Genomic DNA, 21,052 nt, shown 5'->3' with positions numbered 1-21,052 from the left:
GGCTACACTACACTCATAGTTTCTGTTCTCTAACATTGGTGTTATCGCTTCATCATATGAGCAAGTCGCTTCTTCGTCAATATACTGACGCGCTCTTTTCGTGGATATCGTACAAGCCCAACGAGCAACAGATGCTCAAATCATCGTCATACCTTGTTCTGCTGTTACGTGACGTGACCTTCATGATTTTCTTAGTTGTTACCTCCAAGAACAAGTCGTCGGTTGCGGCGAATGACCTGGTTCAACCCCTTCTCCAACTTCTCTGTCTCTCGTCGGGCAGTGGCCAGCGCACCTTCGGCGTCCTTAACGCTCATCAAGGGCATACCACCGACGCTCATTCCAAAGTTTTTCCCGCGTTCTTCGGGCGACATACCAGCTGAGCTGAAATCCTGCATTGCTCGCGCTCCATCGGGTGGGCTGTAGATACCAACTCCAGCAGCGGCATCAGGACCATAGAAATAGGGGGCAAGGGAGTTAAGACTTGCAGCAGCCGCATCCTTGGTAGGCGATGCACCCTTGGGGAAACCCATGTTAGTAGCTCCTAGGTTAAGGCGAGGTAGGACATATTGGTTGATGTAGCTCAGTGCATCCTCCCTCTGAAGCTTTCCAATAGGGTCTTGAGATTGGAGCTGGGCACTGGTGGGGAAGATGTTGGGGCGTCCATTAGGGACGGCTCTGCCCTTGATCAAAGAGAACGCTCCAGTTCCAGGTTGATGTCTAGGGGCAATGAAGGATCCAGGGTTCTCTGCTGTGTCGGCAATGGCAGCTTGCAGCTCAAGGAAAGCATCTTCTTCCTCTGGGTGTAGACCGCGGACGCAATCACCATTGGGGGTGATGAGCATGCGACTACCATCGACGTGGAATTGTTTGCGGACGGGTTTGCCTGCACGCAACGCCGCAAGGTCATCGTCCTGAATTTCGCCACACTTGCAAGAGCAGTCCTTACAATGCTCGGCCTTGTTGGCGTTGTTATGAGCGTTGTAATCGGTTCGCGATGAACCACTAGCAATAGGTTTGAAAAGCTGCAGCTTGTCCACGCTGGAAGCCCAAAGGGCGTTTTTGATTTCAGCGAAAACCGATGTGGGGTTCGGCCCTGGCTTCTCCGTAGTCTCCTGGGTTTCGGGAGTAGCTTCCTGGGCGGGAGATGGGGGCTGAGGAGTAGACTCGGAGTCGACCTCTTTTGCTTTACCCTTCGACTTTGCGGCCTTTTTTTGGGCCGTTTTACTTTTAGAGGGCTTCTCTTCTGGCTCTTGTTCGGGTTCCTTGGTGGGCTCTGGCTGGAAAGACTCGGCAGTGGAAGCATCAGCCTTCGCAGTTTCTGGGGCTGCCGAGGTAGCAGGATCAGACTGAGGTGCCTTGGTAGGCTTTTCCTTCTTCTGTTTCTTCTTTCGTCCAATGATCGGAGCCTGGACTTCAGCCTCGACTTTAGGCGCTTCGGCAATCATCTTGGTTTCCTGCTTCAAGACGTCCTTGCGTGCCTTGCGTTGTTGGCTCTTTGTTGTAGTTCGTACCGCAGCTGATCCAACCCTGCTAGGAGGTGGGGAGCTCGCACGAGAGTGTGTTACAGAGGCAGATACGACCGATGCGTTGTCACTAACTGCCTCGCTGCTAGCAGGCGTATCTGGTCTGTAATTAGCAGACACCCCTCGTGATCCTGATAGAGCAACGGATGCCATAGTCAAAGCAGGGGATGCAGGAGGAGGAGCCTCCGTTCTAGGGGTGGAAACGACTCGCAGTGTCTTTGGTCCTGTCCGTGTAACAGGAGACGAGGTCGCAGCCGATGAAAGGGCAGGTAACGGAGGGAAAGCAGCCGCATTTCCTGTACTAGGCTTCTCAGTCGTTGCGGATGACTCGCCAGGCTTGGGCACAGTACTCGTTTCGATCTGGGTGTTGAGATAGATAGGAGTTTTGCCATATGTCTTAGCAGACTGGGTGGGCGCAGAATTCTCCTCAGACTGAGATTTGAGAGAGACAGGCTTCTTCTCAATTGTAGGCTTTGACTCTGGGACCTTGTTCTCCTGTTTGACCTCTTGGGATTTGGCACCTTGGACCTTGGCATCTTGAACCTTAGGCTCCTCTGCTGTGCTGCTCTGCTTGCTGGCCCCAGCCTTGGCCATCATTCTATCCACAATTCTCTCTGCATTGCGTTTGGCCTTTGGAGTGGGTTTGGGTGTAGGCGTAGCGGGTCGGCTTTTACTCTTCAATGCATCCAAAGCCGGGAATTCCTCTTCCTCCAAGTTAATTCCCTTGATCTGCTTTGGTTGCGGTTGACTTGTGATCTCTTTCGAAAGCCCGCTCTCGGTTGACAAAGACTTGGATATTTTCTTTGCTTCCGAGACAGGGGTTGCCGGCATTGGATTTCTGGGTGATTGTTCCGGAGTTAAAGCACCTTGTGACAGACCAGGCGGTGGCATCTTGGGCAACACTGGTAAAACATTGCTAAACCTCGTATAGCCCGTGGTGGATGGCGGTCTCGAGATGGGTGTAAGCCCAGGGGGCAGCCCCAAGCCGGGGGGCACAGATTGACGTCCTTCAAGGGTGATCGGAGGGAGGATTGGGTCGTCCGAAACCAACGCATCGACAGAGTTCGTAGCCTCGTCCAAAGACGGGAGCTCATCATCTGAACGATAGTTAGCATAGACTCAGTCACTTGTTGTAAATGCAACAAAAGCAAAGCACGACTACACTACGAAAACACCACCACCCCATTTATATACAAGATTTTGGGGACAGGGTCATGCTACGGCGAGCACCATCGTCTTCCGCAGGGGGACGAGGAGAAGAAGCGAAGAGGCGATTTGGAGAGAATGAGGGTATTGTTTCTGACCAATATTACCGCCAAACCTGGGCGGATAGATTCGACGTTGTTAACATACATAGGGGGCTTGTGGAAGACGATGATGGCTTGCCTGACGTGGACCCCCATGCACAGTCGCTCAAGGACTGGCAAAATCCGGAATGAAAAGACTTGTGGTATTCTCGTGTTTCATTCCGTTTTCCCAATAAGAAAAATGACGCCTGATGCGAAGCTGACCTCCTTGAGCTGCGTTGATCTCGCCAATATGTGCTGAATCAAAAATGCGCTCGTAACCCGTGTCCCCCTGAAGAAGATAGTAGGCGCTTTTTTGGCCGTGACCTGATTTCCGAAGAACGCCCCCCTTTTGTGCATAAAGAATAAAATACGTCATGACGGGAGATCGCAAGCATCATGCCTCCCTGTCCGAAACTCCAGTAGATATCATAACTACCACCTCCCGTAATTGTTGTTATACATCATATTGTTGTGATTGTACCCACCTTGACTCTGGCCACCAAACAAGCCCTGTCCGACTCCGGCGCTGCCTTGAGACTGATGCTGCATTCGCACCTGCAGGATACTCGGGTCTGCAAGATCTACTAGGCCACTCCCCCCTGAAGAGGAAGTGTTAGCATGTCTGTGCTTCTTTCCCTTCTTCTTCTGCTTGGAGCTCATATCTTGGTATGCACTAGGTGTACCGCCATACAGCGAAGGCAGGAGCCCGGGAGCAGGAGCTGGGGTGGAGGTGGAGGATGGTGGGTACTGGTTTGAAAAAGAAGAAATCATAAACTCACGCTTTCCCGCATCATGGGACTGGCTATTGCCAGCCCGGTTGCGGCCCATTAAACTTTGAAGAATCTCACTCGAGTTGTCCTTTGGCGCATTGAAGCCTTGTCCTCCAAACTGGCCAAACATGTTGGGAGGAGTGCCGGTCGACTTGAGGCCTGGAGGAGGTCCAGGCATAGAAGCACCATAGAACTGGTTGTTGCCCTGGGATTGGAAGGTGTTGGGCATCATGGAAGACTGTTGGGCCATGATGCGCGGGTTGGTCGAAACCTTGACGTTCGTTGCAGAGCTAGCGCTGTCATTGGCGAAACTGAATCGGGACGACTGGCGGTTGTGGCCTTGTCCCTGGCCCTGGCTCTGGAAGGCATTACTTTGGCTAGAAATTCCTGGTGGTGCATCACCAAAGCCACTCTGAGATCGAAGGAACAATTGCTGGGGTGTCATGGACCGCGAACCAGGATTGCCCGAGCTCTGACCAAAGGGCGATGCTCCGGTGAGGGCAGGCCCAAAGAGACCGTCAGTGGAGAGTCGTTGAATAGGAGGCTGGGTGCTGCCTCGACGGTCAAAACCTCTATTGTCGTTGGATGCGTCACGGTCCTCCGGTTCACCACCAAGAGCAAGACTTCCACCGGTTTCGGGTTCGCCTTCGGATGGCTCGCGGGCCTCGGGAATCTCTTCCTGTTCACCACCCAATCGCGAATCTTCCTCTTCTCGCATAGCTCTGCGCTTTTCACCACCACGGGGATCGAACAAGGGCGGATACTGGTCTGCTACATCGGTAGACAAAGGAGGCCAGGGAGTGCTACCCAGTATCTTGAGAATGTCTCTCAAATCTCTCTTCCCACTCTCGGCCAGGCTCCTGGCTGGTGCAGGAGATTCGGGTTCCATTGCACGAGATGAAGAGGGCCCGGCCACTGGTTCCTCTGGTTGAGGCTCTTCTTCTTCATCTTCCTCGTCCTCTTCGTCCTCGTCTTCTTCTTCCTCAACTGCTTCTTCCGGAACAGGCTCAGCAGTTACAGGTTGAGCTGCCGAGATAGCGGGGCTTGACGCGGCACCGCTAGTAGCGAGACTGCCCCTACGGCTCCGCTGTGGATTGCGTGCCCAGTTAGCTGAGGAAGGTAATGCCGATCCGTCAACACCGTTCTCAGATCCCTCCTTGCTGATGGAGCGTGTCATAGGATGAGATACGACAGGTGGCGGGGTGGGATGAGGAGCTTGTTGCCGGGAAGCAGACCGTGATCCACCTGCAGGGAGGGGTCGTTGGGAAGCGATACTGTTCATCGATGAAAGGTCTTGCCGACTGTAGCTGTCCTCCTCATCACCCTGTTCGTGTAAGAACATACACCCAGGGTTGCTGCACTTTTCATTTTTGAGCCAGGCGGAACAGTATTTCGTCGTGCCGTGTTGTGCTTTGAGAACTCGATCGCCATTATGTGACCCATGCACGGCTTGGATGCAACGTGTCGCTTCTTCGGGGTATTCAAAGGTGACGTAGATGCCCAGTGACTGGTGCTGGCCATCCGAGCTCTTTCTGTTACTAATCGAAATCTTCTGGATGTTGCCATATTGACCAAAGAACTCAGGCTTTCGCAATGTCTTTAGCAGTTCGTCTTCCCGGACGGTCGGAGCAAGGCCTGTGATATAGACCAAATTCTTTTGGACGACTCGTACGCCGATGAGGTTCTTGCGGTTCTCCTTCTCTGCCTCTCGTTTCTGAAGTTCTTTTTGGCGTTGGTCAGTAGCCCGCTTCTTTTGGTTCTTCTGAATGTTGGCACGGAACTCGGCAACTCTGGGGGCGTTTGTTAGCACGGCGGCGTGACAAGAGGGTGTCCATCATACTCTTCTTGTGTGACAACTTTCCACTGTATCGTCTTTTCGTCATAAGGTCGTCTGCAAGCAGGGCATAGGCCATTCATATTATTTTTTATGTTATTAAAACAAAACTGGCAGACCTGTAGCTCCAGAGTTAGTTAAACGTGGCCGGAAAGTCAGCTGCAGCTGACGAGGTGGCATGATGGTCGTACCTGGTAGCCACAAGGACATGGTCGGAAGTTTCGATCGGAGAGATCAAACTCCTCGATGCAAAGAGGGCTGTCAAGATGTCAGCTTCGAGTACCTATTATTACCCAAGGAGCAGTGCGCTGCGGGCAGCAGACCCCGGGCGGGTGGGCGGTGAGGCGTACCAGGTATCCTCCTCATCTTCTATGAATGAATCTTGGGGTGCCATGATGATAGCGTGTGATTAATTTCAAAGGTGGTAGTAAATGGCACGTTCAAAATACGATAGGCGGAAATGGCAATGTGAGTACAAGGAGAGGAACGATGTTTGGTATGCATCCAAGGCTGCGGGAAAGTGAAAGATGGGAAATCAAGCTAAGCCTGCAATAGGCTAGTGCGTGGCTCAAGTCACGTGCAGAACCACCGTCATCGAAGCTGAGCCAAACTGGCATCTAATAGGTGAGTACCTCTTGTCAGTCTTGAGTGGGGTGAACAGAAAGGTACTTGATTATCTTCGGTTGAACAACGGTAATTCCCCTTCACTGTTCTGCCGCTAAGATTCTCGAGCCAATGCTCGCAGCATCATTACAAACACCATAAGGTATTTCGTCTTGACGACCTCCTCCATCGTCAATTGGCCTCGAATCGTCACACAACCGGCCATGGCGACCAGCATTTCTCGAAGCAGGGCTTTGGCCTCAGCTCTCCGACCCGCGAAGTCCTCCGTCCAGGTCCGCAACGATCAAGCAATCCGATGCTTGTCCAACACGGCTCGTCAATATGTCGCAATGCCCAAGGAAAGCCCCAACCTGCGAAAGGCCCCTCGCGACCACATCGGCACTCTCAAGGCTCCTATCGTCAACCCTGCCGACAAGTACCAGAGCAAGTCTGACAACATGCACCGCTACGGTGCCTGGTTGATGGGCTGCCTTCCCAAATACGTCCAGCAGTTCTCCGTCTGGAAGGATGAACTCACCATCTACATCTCTCCCTCGGGTGTCTACCCTGTCTTCAGCTTCTTGAAGTGTTAGTACGACGTCAATTGGCTTTCGAAAGTTTACTAAATCATGATAGACAACACTGCTGCCGAGTTCACCCAGGTCAGCACAGTTACTGCTGCCGATTACCCCACGCGCGAGCACCGTTTCGAAATTGTCTACAACCTTCTCTCGGTCCGCCACAACTCCCGAATCCGTGTCAAGACCTACGCCGACGAGGCTTCTCCTGTTCCCAGTATCACTGGACTGTTTGACGGTGCCAACTGGTACGAGCGAGAGGTGTACGACCTTTACGGTGTCTTCTTTGCTGGTCACCCCGATCTCCGACGAATCATGACTGATTACGGTTTTGAGGGTCACCCTCTACGCAAGGATTTCCCCTTGACGGGTTACACTGAGATTAGATACGACGAGGAGAAGAAGCGTATTGTCACTGAGCCTCTGGAGCTCACCCAGGCTTTCCGTAACTTTGAGGGTGGTTCCAGCGCCTGGGAGCCTGTTGGAGCTGGACAAGACCGCACACCTGAGTCATTCAAACTGCCAACACCCAAGCCTGAGGAGAAGAAGGAGGAGGAGAAGAAATAAAAGAGTTCACTCCAAGTTGTACAAGAAAGATGTCATTTGTTAGAAATATTACTTCGTTTTAGCATCCGACCATCCGCCCGTGGTGCTGTCGTCATCTATACCTGTACATAGTGCCCAACTCGGATACGCAACGCTAACTTAGCACGCACATAAACCGCAAAGGTGTGGTGACGGATGTTGTACGCCGTGCTGGCTGACAATGCCGAGGAATGTAACTTTTGATGGCGTTACATGTATGGTCCGGCAGTCCGGGGACCTGTCACGTACCTGTGTGGGCGAAAAAAAAATGATTGGTACTACGTTTGGAAGCGAATATGACGATCAACGACTGATTTGCAATGACCTACATTACGTCTTATGGAAGTACAACATGTCAGCTCTCATCATTTTGTTGGCGGCGCCGGCTTTCAATAGATTCGGGGATACCCCTCCACATACAATGGGTCTATGGAACTAGTACAGCTCATATATATAAACCTGGGTCCTCCTCCTTTTCCAATTTCATCTCCTCTGTTCCCACTATCAATCAATACTCTATACTTCTTTCGTAGAAGTATTTATTGTTTTATACAGCTGGTAATTCCAATTGTACCACAATTCAAAAACGAAGTCTCTCACCAATTTATCACCTCATCAACCATGTCTAGCCTTATCAGCAATCAAGACAACAGCCCTTTCAAGGCAAGAAGAACATCTTCAACAGTATCAAATCAAAGTACTCTAAGCACCCACGAGATTGAGTACATGTCACTTCGAGACGAAAACCTTTGCTACGAAGATGACGCTGATTTCCATATTTTCATTGATGCCATGGATCGCGTCGATGAGCTCGTCACACAAATCACTTCTTCGCCTCAGGAGGGGCGAAGACATTCAATGAGCCGCGTAATATTCAGTGGACTCAAACTACGCCGAGGAAGTCAGGATCGACACAACAGCACTCACTAGTTAAAAGATCTAGTGCAAGTTTACGTTTTCTTTGCTTTACTTTGATTTGCCTTTTGGCATATCCGCTCCAGCCGCTATGGCTATTCGATACGAACATTTATTACCTTGGAAACTTTATACGACTTGACAACAAAGAGAGACAGAAAGGGGTTGATCTCATGTACGACTAATAGGAGGATTTACAACGGGAAATGACTTGCTTCCACGCGCGAGTAATGAGGTCTGTGTGTTTCTATGTACATATTATCTTATCAATTGGTGGCCATTTAGTACGCCACGGAGAGGCCCCGTTCGTTAGACCGGACCGGCCGGTGTAAGCCTCAACTTTAAACCAAATGCACATTCCTTACAAGACTCATCACGGCACATTTGAGGCAATTGATCAACGGTTTTTTACTGAAGTTTTCATTTTGACAGTTGACAAGTTAAGCCAAAAGTTAAAAAAACGTTGATGGTGACGACTACAGGTTAATATTCCGGGGCTATGGTTCCAGCCCCGACGTTATCACATCAGTGTTGGTGTATTGAGTAACATGCTAACATGGAAACAGGGAAAATTCCATCCTGTCTAATCTGCCTCGGCGTCGTTTACTTGCTTTTTACCGAGCGGTTCCTGGGTTAGCTCCTTTCTGTCTGGTGTGATGGATTCTCGTGTCATGCATGATCCTATTACTCAGGTCAATATGGTACCTAGTCAGGTACAATGGAGTTCTGAGCTGGATCTTTTATGCCTGCAGAATTACCAGAGCTGAGTACAATCTATCCTACCTATCAAAACCGCCTCCGATTTCAAGAGGTAACCAATCATGAAAATCCCCCACCATTAATCCCGAAACTTGGCAATCATGCTGCCATGCAACCCAAGAACCCCCAAACGTGGCAACCAGAACATGCAGCGCTGCAAATTGCCTCTTTCGATCTTGATGCATCTGATTTCTGGCGACAATAAAGAGAATTCGACCATCTATAGGTTGGACATGCTCAGGTACTATGATGTCAAATCGATGATATAATATGCAGTCAGGCTTTCAGGATTGAATTGGGTGGTTATGAGGTCTCCGCACATTTCAGTATCAGTACCTTGCTCTGTATATGTTCAACAATGCCTCTTTATTATTTGTTTAGACTCATAAATTCTGCTTTTTGCCATCTCATGTCTCTCTGATCTTCTGTTCTTCGCCAGTTACACTGCGTCAATATGTCCCACAATAACTCGGAGATGTCTGGTCAGGTATCTATCCCTCTAGATAGAATCCCAGGACCAGAGGTGTGCAATGCACGAATTACACTTGCCAGTAACTATACTGACGATCTTGTCCAGGAAGCCGATAACATCAGTCAAGACTTTGGTTCTTCGACACAAAACCTGAGCCGTCCTTCGACACAAGATTCGAAAAGTCCCCCTTCCAAGACACTTCGTGCTTCAGAGCCCCCCAAGAAAGTCTGCAAGCCTGGAACGCTATTAGTTCTAGCACACTTAGCCCTCTTCCATCTGCCTTCGGTCGCGATCACTTTGACGCTTGTTGCATTGTATAGCGTCAACCTTCGCTGGGGGGATCTCAGTGATGAGCAACTGGGCTACCTGCAGTTTGTAGCAAAGGGACATGAAACACTTATAATCTTATCTTTAGCCGATATCTTAATGCATCGGGTGCGATATACCCTGTTACAAGACAGAAATGGTGTTCCGCTCGGCTTCCTTTCATCATCGTTCATTATAGGATCTCCTATTTCCTACTTTTTCAGTTCGGAATTATGGACACCGTTGTTACGACCTCGTGCAAAGGCCCAGCGCATCAGCATATGCATACAGCTTACAGGTATCCTTATCATCATATGTATCATAATCTCGGCTGCAGCCGCACCTCTTTCTGCCATCGCAATAATTCCAAGAAGCAAGTTGTGGCACATTCGCGCGCCCAAGGAAGCAGAAGGACGCATTCACTTCCTAATTGGGCCTTTATGGGAGACAAACCCCAGACCTTCAGGTATGTACGATTGGACCAATTCTATGGATGATGCTCTATATGGACTTAAGAGTCTATTGGAGGATGCGCGAATGAACCACACACAGCAAATCACCAATGTCTCGTTCGTCCAAGGCGAACGAACTATTTCGAATGCTCTACTAGAAGTTTATGGCCCAGAAGGCGAGGAACAATCACTGGCGGTTGCAACGACTCCAATGGCGGCTCTGCAATCGAGAAAGGGTAATTGGGAGGACAAACCTAAAAATGTGCTCACAAAAACTTGGCAGAAAGTCCTAGGTGACCGTTTTGGATCAGGATGGGATACAAGGGTAAACTTGACAGCAGAAGAGAAGTTGAAGGAGTTTCGACGAGTCCCAACAAGTCGATGGAAGCAGCCAATCGTTGCTGTCGAGTGCTCAGTGAACGAAACGACAATGGACACGGCAACATTTATGTTCAACTCCAACATTACCAACAACAAATTGATCCTGAACGCTGAAGATAACGATGACTTCAAAGCATTCCTCAAGAATGCGATAGAGGGTAACGGGACGTTACCGAAGCCTAGCGGGCAACAGCGTAACTCAACGCTAGATGTTTCTCCTGTTCATACCCGTTTCCTAGGTCTACCAGGCAACCGCACCAGCGCGGCAATACTATTCAGTCGCTGGGCCGGGCCTGATGACGACAGGGCCGAGGCGTCACTCTGTCGAATATACTCCCGATGGGTCGAAGCTGATACATGGCTGGAGCCCGGCGAATCTGTCTATCAAACCCAGCTTGACGCCCCCTTATTGAATATCGAAGCCCACTTTGGAAGCAGTATTGGGGCTGAGGATTTCAACAATATGAGCAAGGATTGGCTCAATGTTACAAGTAATGGGGAATTGCACACTCAAGACTCACCATACGAGATCATCTACCGCTTTTGTCGTACGAGGGAGTACAACGCTTGTCTTGCTGTTTCTCTGGCAACACATATGGCATACATATTATCGTCTACATATTCGGATAGTTACGGTATACAGTCACCGACGTCGTATGAACGAGAACCGACCACAGGTGATGCTGTCATTCTCTTGGAATATTTCATTGGGGGGTACGGCTACGACTGGAAAAGCAGCCGTACAATTCCTTTTGCGTTCTCAGTTCTGCTTTTCCATGTTCTAATTGTATTTATTCACACGACTATAGTACTGTGGTCTCGTCATCCATGGCACAGTTCAAGTTGGGGTAGCTTTGGGCAGATGATAGTTCTAGCGCTCCGCTCGAGAGCTCTAGATGGGTTAGGCAGTGTCGGTGCAGGCGTCTCGAGTTCTCAAACTTGGAGTACATCGGTCTCGATCAGAGTGGTTGATGGTGATGATCGGTTGGAGATGGTACTTCAGAACGAAAAGGGGCATTCACAGTATCAAAAAGTCGCCGGGGAGGCTGAGGAGGAAGGGGCTGATAGAGGTCCATCTTTGGTACAGCCTGGAGTGAAATATCATTGAAGAATGCAATAGACAACTCGACGGAATCTGTTTTTGAGCACGGTGGATTTAATGCAAGGTCGTTCCGTATTACATTTATTGATTCGATCATCTGTTTCTCTCCTAATACCATACTCCGGCAATTCTATCTCTATGAAGTCATATCCTACAGCTTCATACCTCATATCACTCCTCCATCGATGCTATCAGGCCGAGATCCCATCAGTAGTAAATCATGACCAATGTGACCACAATACCTTCCAAAGCATAAGCCGATATTCTCATTCCCACGCCACAGTTTCGTCGCCCGCTTTCTTCGAATACAAACGCTTATCCCAGTGCTCCCAACGTCAGAAATAACTCCACCAAAGATTTGTTGCAAAGACAAACAGCGCAGATGAAGGGCCGAAAAGTGAGAGTGAGAGGGAGGGGCCATGTACACCACATTATATCCCACGCCGAAAGCTCGCCATCATTCTTCTTTCACAAAAGAGAAAAATAAGAAGGTTGGAAAGTATGTCTTTGCAAACCTGTTACGCCCACTCCCTTCCGCGCGCGCTCGTCTTCCGGAACTCCGCCATATGCTAAGGCTGACTGAAACGCTGCACGTTGCCATAGACACTTGCCTCGGCAACTAATGATAGTGATAATAGTATAAAGTTAACATATATAAAGATCGACTCAGCAAAGAAGCTTTCCGTGATTATCCGGGCTGTCACCACATGTCATCCCGCCCATCATGCCGACGATCATCACCGTTGTCCTGATACTGGTGGTAGTACTCTTTGGCCCCCGGGCCGTACCCCTCGGGGTCATCGTAGCTATAGTCTTGGCGGTTGTTATCGTTTCCGTGCTCATCCTCATAAATCTGAGCATCGTCAACATAATCAACCTCGCCACTACCTGACTCGCCATATTGTACCGCAGCCTTGACATCAAATTAGTAACATGTTAGACATATAAAGATTCAGGTGGTGCTTACCCGATGATAGTCGAAGTCATATTGATCCATGGCTTCTTGAGCATCCTGCTCTTCCTGCGATCTTTGTTGAGCCAGGTATTCTTGTTCCTGTTGCTTCCTTCGAGCTTCTTCTTCCAGTCGTTTTTGCTGCGGCGACACCGGTACGTTCATTTGAGGATGCATGGCCTGGACGATAGCCAGGTAGCTGTACATGAAGTTGCTCAGCAGAACTTGGCTGTGCAGTGGTCGACGTGGGTTGGCCAGTTTAATGTGCGCCATTCGATAAATCGCCCTCTCCTCGAGCAGAGGAAATCTTGACCAGTGATAATCGACATCGGGGACTAAGGGCTTGTACACTGGCTCCTCGGGGACCTTGAGGTGCTGAGTCTTCTTCGAGTTTCGCTCTTTCTCTTCCTTCTTCTTGCTGCCTCCAAAGATAGATGAGAAGATGCTACCGTCTTTGTCCCTCTTGGAGTCGCTCTTGCGGTGGCTTTCTTTCTTGCGCTCTTCCTGTAGTTTGTTTTCTACATTGTCACGGTCAAGCACAAGACTTTCACGGCCCTTGGGTGCGTTTTTATCGATCGACGTCTGTATGACATCCAGCCGTGCGTTGTCTTGCCCCCTGTCACCAAGAGATTTGGTCTTAGATCTCTTGCTTTCGTCCTTCTTCTTATCCTTGTCTTCACTGCTCTTGAACCATTTCCAAGCGCTTCCAGATTTGGTCGAGCCCGCCTCATCATCCTTATCTTTCTTGGACTTTTTGTCTGGTTTTCGCTCTTCTGGAGTTAGTGTTGGTATAAAAGTCAGACTGTCGGTTCGCGATGCGCCACTGCCAGGGATGAGTGATGGGTTCGCTGCAAGATTGTCATTCAAAGACTGGCTTTGGGGATAAGAAGATCGAGACGTTTGCTGCTGTGCGGCAGGCTGTGGCGCAGTCTGCCGACTAAAGCTTCGTCGGCTACTACGACTAGGTTCTTCCTCTATCGGTGGTTCAGGTTCAGACATCCTCTGAGAGACCGGAGGGTTTTTTGCGTTCTGCGACGATGATCGCTTAGGGAATTTCTGCTGGCTCTGGTCTTGGCTGTCCTTGTAAGATGAAGTATCAACTGTTGAAAGACTTGGTGATGATCGAACAGGTAGCTGCTCTTGAAATGTGTCTGTATAGCCCCCATTAGTTCCATGGGAGGCTCCATCGTAGTGTTCAAAATCCTCCAACGACTCCTGGGACAAGTTCTGCGGTCTCTTCACTGCTTGATTCTGCCGTGAGTAGTTGTCTGCTACAGGCTCTGACTGAACCCGTGAAAGACCATGACCCGGCGGAGCTTCCAGAGCAGACGTCAGGTCCCCACTAGGTTGCTGACGGTGTCCGGATCGACGGGCAAGGGGTCCAGTGCGTATACTGCCACCCTTGCGATACGTTGTTCGAGTTGATCTGCGAAGACCCATCCCAGGGGCAGCCGGTAGAATTGGTAGGTCATCTATACTACCCTCAGGTCCGGTTGGTGCTATTTGAGATTCTTGGGCAAACTTCTGAACCGCCTTTGTAGGATCCTTGACGAGTTCTTCCAGGCTGAGTTCATGGCTGTGGCCGCGTGAGCGTTTGCGGTCCAATCGGTCAGCGCCATCAACGTAATCGACAGAGCCCCGATCACTGGAACTATCTATTTGACGAGATAGCATGGACTTTTTCCGTCTGAGTCCCCCTATCCCCGAGTCGCCTTCGCTCATATCGGTATCAGCAGATAGAAATGAGTCGCCGGACCTTCGTTTTATGGATTGAACTCGATTCTCAAGGAACGACTTGAACTCGCCAGGGGCGAGTTCTGGATGGACTCTTGCAGGTACCCAGAGGAGTCTTGAGGGATCATTTTCATCGTCGTCGCCGCTGGGTGCTATTGTCGGCATAGCCATTAAAGACATGGGTGGCATATCCGGATCCTTGTTATTTCCAACATCCATCGATAGCCGCCTGAGCGCTTGCAAATTACTCAATTCCAGAGCAATATCACTGGGATTGTCAATGTTGGTAAGAGAGAATTGAGAGTCGGCTTGAACATCGCGAAGTGAAAGCGTAGGAGACAATGGCGATTTAGGTCCTTGTTCGAACGAGTTGCTTCGCTGGTTTGGAGAGAGCTGATGAGGTCTTTTGTTCGGGTCGCCATTAACAGGGGATGTTTCGGTAGCGGAGCCTTCGGAATCGGTCCTCTTGAGTGCTCTTCGAGTATCAACAGTCAGAAATCGGCCATCGGGAGGCGGTCGGGGAAGTGATTCTTGGTATGGTGTTGGGCCTCCGATGAAGCTCAGCGGTCGATTGAGACTCATGGGTCGGCCACCCTCGGATCCCGAATCGTCCTCATCGCCGTACAATGTACCGATAGCTTCTGTTACATGGTGACTTGGATCAGAAATGGAAAGCTGGCTAGAATGTCCGCGTCTGCTAGCAAAACTGCCGCCAGCATCGCCGCGGGGTCGAGATGATGTCTATACCGACAACAAACTAAGATCAGCATGGGTGATGACGATGACTTGACAACTCGCAACGAAATAAAACACCAAAACGTTCACCAAATACCAGCAATTACGGTTGTCGTGGAAAGAAAACAAACGTTTGTTCAACGTGAATAATGAAACATACCATCATCGACGGTTGGGTGGGCCTCAACGAGGCTTGCACGCCCTCGATTGCCTGTGTAGTTTCCTGGCTTGGCTTTCAAAACGATATTGGACGTTGGGTTCTATGTTACCATGGGCCTCGGTGCACCACGATATAAGCGGCGCAGCTGAGTGAAACGTCGATGGGCTTGAATGCGAGAGGTTCGGTCACCTCTTGGGACGGCGTTGTCTTCAAGTCTGTTGTCGCATGGGGAGAACGTCAGGACGAGCCGCTGATCTGTATGCCCGCCTTCCGTCAAGGTTCCTTAGTTAGTAGTGGGGATGATAGCGTTGAATCGTTAGGTTCGGTCGACGTTATCGTAAAAGAACAGTTAAGCGGCTACAGCTGTTCTTTTGGAATAAACAAAGAGTCGATCAAGGGAGACAGAAAGTCGAGATTCGTTCAAAAGTCCAAGGCAAGATACAAGTATAGTCCTGGTAAGGGTACCTCTACCTCTGCAATCAAAGGGACGGTACTTGGACCGGGGCATGAGACGTGTCGAGGTCACGTGGCGGGTCGCTTACAGCGGGTCTCCAGGCGCTATCCCCTTATATAACAGCGCTATCCAGCACTAGAGTTGGCGCCCGTCGGGGTGGTTCAGTGCCGCCCAGATGATGGAATGGAACGTGACAATATTGGGCTCTAGAGTTGTTGCCCGACAATTGGCTAATACCGGCATTTGGGTGATGGACGGGAAGCGCTTCAGAAATCATGTCTACCTAATTATAAGTGCTGATTGCTACTTAATCGTATATATCCATCCATATGGTGTCCATAGGCCTGCATGATACGATCATGTGTCAGGTAGGTACCTAGGTAAGCAACCTAGTCGTTATGGATGCTGCCATGAAGCCTTGCTTTGGGTTTTCTAACTCGCCGGGTGTCTGTGCTGGGCTGGTTCATATCCCTAGAATTCCTCGAATCACAACCATGGGTAAAGGGCCCTGGCAGTGTTCCTCGTCGTTTTACCAGGTCGAGAACGATAAGCAAATGGTTAGATTATTTTCTTGGCTGTATTAAGGGTTTCTAGAACCCGAAGATCAAGATTGTCAAGCATTTGGTGTACACCGTAGCCCAACTGTGAATCTCCCATGGGTACGGATAGCTCCAGTGCTGTTAATATCGCATTGCGGCTAATATCATTGAGGGGTGGCCATGGTAACAGGACCGAATAATGTGGTCTTGATACCAACTCATGATGAATGTCTTTCCTCAAGGTATGGCTGCCCGCTCCAGGCAATAAAAATAACAGCCAACATACCAGATGACATAGCTGAGTGTTGGTTTCTTGTCGGAGTTCACGTAATATGTTTTCTGTTTTGAGCTATAATTACACATGAGTGAAACAAATCGCACAGCTCATCACCCGCCCATTGAGCTTGATGGCTTAACAAACACTCTTTTGACAAGTCAAAGCCTTATTGAGGCAATGCATAATTGAGCTGTGTAAGATGAGATGGTATATTCGTCCCTGATTCATGGTGGAGACGGTTCTCGTAGATTACTGGGAAGGTCTTGCTTAAACTACTAAGATTATCCAACGGCTTTTGGAAACGCTTGCAACCGTGCTTGATATCGCTTTTACAAGCGAGGGCCGTTTTTCTTCAATATGTTTTCATATCTTGATTTTATACGTCCACAGTTTTGGGCAATATCTTTGTTCATGCGACGCATCATGTACACGGATCTGTCGTCCGTAATTATCATAGATCTAATGCTCATGACTGCATGATGGATGGCATGTGGGTGCCTATCCTTGTCTCAGATCAGCACAAGATACTCAAGAGCCAAGATCAGCCCCATGCACCTTGCCATTTCAATCAAGGGCACATTTTGTAGAGTATGTGATACTCGTATTTGAAAGACAACTTAAATGCATACGATCTTGTGATTTCTGCTGCAGGGCATGCCTTGAGCTATCACCTCAATTTAGAGAGTGATGATCATCCATGATAGACCCAGAAAAAGTAAGGATTCAAACTTCAACGTCTAAAAGCCCGATCTACCCCGCTGCTTAAGCGCTACATCACTCATATCTCATGCGGGGATATCACATAGCTGGATAGGGTAACCAGACAGCTGCACATTAACGCTTTTACAGTCTGGTACCTGCTTGTTGACATTTCAATTCATTAAACAAGGCTCCAACTTCAGAGTAACAGTTGTGAATAGAAGGTTAAAAATGAATTGGTGGATCTGCTGAGCAGGCATCCAAGGTAATCATGAGACTCATCAGTCATATTTGAGGAACAAACTGTGTAACAATGGTTCATGTATGCATGAGCTTTGGGCTCAATTGCGCAAAAGTGATCTGCAGGATAAACGGTGTTGGAAGTTGGCTAACCAAGAACAAAAGGCGCTGTAACACGAAGTTTGAATAAAAACTGTAAGACAAGTCAAACAATGCTGATCGACATAACCGGAGCAATACATCAACTATCATGTAAACTCTAGCAAAGCTTAATCCGAGTTGACAGAGTAATTCATCGAGCAAATTTTGCTATATCGGGTATTTATCTCGCCCATGTCCACAGAATTCATTGTTCAGGGTAGATGAATGTCAAAACGGTATCTTAACGGAGGTGAACCGTCCAAACGGTGTAAGCACCGAGCATTAACCGATCTAGTGCGCCTGAGATAGAGCTCCCCTGGTCTAACTCAGTGAGGTGGACAAGTCTTCGTCACAGGCTGGAGCTGACGAAGCTAAGCCCAAAGAAGAATGGCGTTGTCTCCCGATTCTTGGGGCCACCTAGAAATTATCTCTACCTCTAACCAGCACTGGGCAGCCTTGCTACCTAGACCTAGAGCTGCGAAAATCCACTCCCCGTGATTGCCTCCCTGTCTTCAATTCCTCATCATCACCTCTTTTGATACCCATTCATATACTCTCCTCCAGCTCTATTCCCACCAACAGAGCCCTTATCCTCTTTACCCGCGCCATCACCCGACTACGCGAATTCCCCGACCGATTCCGAGCGCATAGAATCAGTTGATTGATAGAATGGCTGCTGTGAGTGCTACCTCCATGACATGGCCCCTTCTATTATCTGTGATTTGCCCGTCCACCTCGCACTACTCACGGGCCTTTCCAAGCAACCTCCAACTTGGCGCTATTTGCAACACTTTGCTTGACAGTTTGAGATCGGTTTTACCTTCCTCGCATCATCCATATGGCTTTGCTATTTCACATGCGTTCTCCCCGCTCGCGTGTTGTTCCGCCGTTGCGCCCCCGTTGGTTGGCCTCAACTTCGAAATCAGCAATTCCACGTCACCATGAACCTCTGAGCGAATGCCGTCATATCGACTGCACGATAGGATTGATGAAAAAAACAAGCTAACCAGAGTCAAATAGCAGCGACCGTACAATAACACGGGCTCAGGCTACCTCCAGAACGGTGCGACCGGCGGTCTACCTCCTACCGGTGCCGCACCACTCTTGCCAAACCAGGGCCGCGTTCTCCAGACTGGTCCCCTAAGGGTTCTCTGCATTGCCGATGTCCGAGGTCAGTAGCTATGAAGTGCTCGAACGGACAAGCGCTAAACATCGTTATAGGAAACTTGAGATCACTCAACGATCTTGCGAAACAGGCTCGAGCTGACCACATCATCCACACTGGTGATTTCGGTTTTTACGACGACACTTCCTTGGAGCGAATCGCCGAGAAGACGCTTAAGCATGTTGCTCAGTACTCTCCCTTGATCTCTGAGCCTGTCAAGAAGGCCATCCAACAAGGTGGCCCTGGCCCAGTCAAGACTCGGTTTCCCCCTAATGAGCTCCCGCTCTCCGAGTTGCCTCTCCTCATCAGCGGCGAGGTCAAGCTTGATGTTCCTGTCTACACTGTCTGGGGTGCCTGTGAAGATGTCCGAGTATTGGAAAAGTTCCGAACAGGCGAGTATAAGGTACCTAACCTGCACATTATTGACGAGGCTCGATCAATGCTACTGGAGGTTGGCGGTGTCAAACTACGACTACTTGGTCTTGGTGGTGCTGTTGTCATGCACAAGCTGTTCGATAATGGCGAAGGCCGCACTACTATTGCTGGTGGCCAGGGAACTATGTGGACGACTCTCTTGCAAATGGGCGAACTTGTCGACACCGCTCACCGTGTTTACGACCCTACCGAAACCCGCATTTTTGTCACGCATGCGTCCCCAGCTCGTGAGGGTATCCTGAACCAGCTTTCAGTAACCCTCAAGGCCGACTTTTCTATTTCTGCCGGACTTCACTTCCGATATGGTAGCTCTTACAACGAGTTCAGTGTCAACCCTACTCTCGACCATTACCGAGGCAAGCTCGCCGCCTCCAAGGCTTCTTTCAACGACGTGTGGGAAACTGTCAAGGGTGAAGTGGAACCTGCTATTCAACAGAATGAAGCTCAGCAGAATCTCCTGAAGAACGCCCTTCAAATCGTCGAGAAGATGCCTACTACAGCCGCTGGTGGCAACCCCTTCGGTGGCCCTGTTGCTGGTCAGGCTTCTCTTGGACAAGTCGACGAGAGTGCTTTCAAGAACATGTGGAACTTTAACCTTGCTGATGCTGCTTTCGGTTACCTGGTCCTCGAGATCCAGGACGGTCGTATCGGTACGGAGATGAGGGCCCAAGGATTCAACTTTTCCCACCGAGGCGCCAAGCAGCAACCCGGCGTTCCTCCCACTACAGCTGGCCCAACTGGCATCCCCTCGCCCGCCCCTCCCTCAACCCAGTCCAGCGCTCCCCCCTCCCACCAGCCGACAGCCTTCAGCAGTTCAGTCTAAGCCTGCCGTCGCAACTCCTCTTCCTGGCCCCCCCCAAGCCCGCCACCCCTCAACCTGCCCCAACCTCAAGCAGTCCCGCTCCGTCCGCCAACAACAAGGACTCAGAGAAGACCGCATCTTCCGCTGGCGCTAATGGCTCAGCCCATGCTCCCGAACGTGTCTCCTCTCCCGCCCCCAAGACGCCCGCCTCTGATATCATTGGACTCTTCATTATGAATGTCAGCACCGAAGAGCAATGCCGAGATCTTTTCAGCGACGAGGACAAGCACAAAATCTTGAAGGTCGACAAGTGGGGTAACTCCAACAAGGTTGTTCAGTTTAAGACAATTGAGGACCGTGATACCGCCCTGGACAGACTTCCCGATGATGTTAAGACTCGGACTCAAGAGGACCGATCTAAGCCTCTGGTTAAGGTCTTCCAACATCGCGAAAACAAGACATACGCCACCCGAGGCGGTGCTGGTAACTGGGGTGCCAGTGGACGCGGCGGAGCCACCAACACCAGCGGATACCGTAGTGCGGGAGGCGCCAGCGATTCTGAATCCAACCGACGCGGTGGCCGAGGTGGCCGCGGTGGTCGGGGTGGAGATCGCGGTCGTGGTGGACGTGGACGTGGTGGTCTCAAGGGAGACACATCATCTCCTGCTGCTGCTCCCTCAACACCCGCCGAATAATATCATACTCAAGACCGGAAAGTTGTTACAGACTTTTTGTAAGGCCATGACTTATGACCGTGGCCTTGTTATTTAACCTTGCCACCTTTTTTTCTGGCATCACCTATTTGTCTCGCCTTTGTCTGAATTGGCAAATGGCGCAAGAGACAGGAAAATCGAGGGACGTCCCAACGACCTCGTTTTTATGTATCGTGTACCTAATGAGATTTCGAAACCACTTTCTCCTCACAACGAGGGCGTGGCTTTAGTTTTGACATGTATGGAGTTTAGCTGCGAAGAGAATTTAAAAATATCGTTCTGGGCCCTGAACGCACGTCATGGACGTGGATGTGCTGATGATCATGGGAGGCGGGTTTGGGGGATAGGGTCGAGGGCGATTTGGAATGAATTAACTTCCTATTTATACACTGTCAGACTCCCTGGTTGACTACTCGTGATATATCGTGACTGCGATG

The 21,052-nt window shown here is 49.9% G+C and overlaps 6 protein-coding genes across 6 annotated transcripts; 4 read left to right on the top strand and 2 right to left on the bottom strand.

Annotated features, from left to right (window-relative positions):
• Positions 1–191: 191 nt before the first annotated feature.
• Positions 192–5,810, bottom strand: FPOAC1_012461 (uncharacterized protein; the record flags this gene model as incomplete). The annotated part of the gene is made up of 6 exons (XM_044856817.1): positions 192–2,620; positions 3,298–3,411; positions 3,592–5,372; positions 5,423–5,445; positions 5,608–5,674; positions 5,767–5,810. The coding sequence occupies 6 exons, from the start codon at positions 5,808–5,810 to the stop codon at positions 192–194; spliced, it is 4,458 nt and encodes a 1,485-aa protein (XP_044704130.1).
• A 433-nt stretch (positions 5,811–6,243) lies between these two features.
• Positions 6,244–7,164, top strand: NUO31 (NADH-ubiquinone oxidoreductase 30.4 kDa subunit, mitochondrial; the record flags this gene model as incomplete). The annotated part of the gene is made up of 2 exons (XM_044856816.1): positions 6,244–6,607; positions 6,656–7,164. The coding sequence occupies 2 exons, from the start codon at positions 6,244–6,246 to the stop codon at positions 7,162–7,164; spliced, it is 873 nt and encodes a 290-aa protein (XP_044704129.1).
• Positions 7,165–7,803: 639 nt separating this feature from the next.
• Positions 7,804–8,112, top strand: FPOAC1_012459 (uncharacterized protein; the record flags this gene model as incomplete). Its single annotated transcript, XM_044856815.1, has 1 exon — positions 7,804–8,112. One exon carries the CDS (start codon positions 7,804–7,806, stop codon positions 8,110–8,112), a length of 309 nt encoding a protein of 102 aa, XP_044704128.1.
• A 1,198-nt stretch (positions 8,113–9,310) lies between these two features.
• FPOAC1_012458 (uncharacterized protein) lies at positions 9,311–11,319 on the top strand (the record flags this gene model as incomplete). The annotated part of the gene is made up of 3 exons (XM_044856814.1): positions 9,311–9,379; positions 9,434–11,181; positions 11,277–11,319. The coding sequence occupies 3 exons, from the start codon at positions 9,311–9,313 to the stop codon at positions 11,317–11,319; spliced, it is 1,860 nt and encodes a 619-aa protein (XP_044704127.1).
• A 950-nt stretch (positions 11,320–12,269) lies between these two features.
• FPOAC1_012457 (uncharacterized protein) lies at positions 12,270–14,837 on the bottom strand (the record flags this gene model as incomplete). Its single annotated transcript, XM_044856813.1, has 2 exons — positions 12,270–12,482; positions 12,537–14,837. The coding sequence occupies 2 exons, from the start codon at positions 14,835–14,837 to the stop codon at positions 12,270–12,272; spliced, it is 2,514 nt and encodes an 837-aa protein (XP_044704126.1).
• Positions 14,838–18,169: 3,332 nt separating this feature from the next.
• Positions 18,170–20,597, top strand: FPOAC1_012456 (uncharacterized protein; the record flags this gene model as incomplete). The annotated part of the gene is made up of 4 exons (XM_044856812.1): positions 18,170–18,178; positions 18,521–18,671; positions 18,722–19,917; positions 19,962–20,597. 4 exons carry the CDS (start codon positions 18,170–18,172, stop codon positions 20,595–20,597), a joined length of 1,992 nt encoding a protein of 663 aa, XP_044704125.1.
• Between the last annotated feature and the right edge of the window lie 455 nt (positions 20,598–21,052).

This window comes from Fusarium poae, chromosome 4, assembly GCF_019609905.1.
Source record: "Fusarium poae strain DAOMC 252244 chromosome 4, whole genome shotgun sequence".
NCBI classification, from domain to species: domain Eukaryota; kingdom Fungi; phylum Ascomycota; class Sordariomycetes; order Hypocreales; family Nectriaceae; genus Fusarium; species Fusarium poae.
Note: the sequence above shows the minus strand (reverse complement) of the source record. Positions and strands in the feature narration are given on the sequence as shown.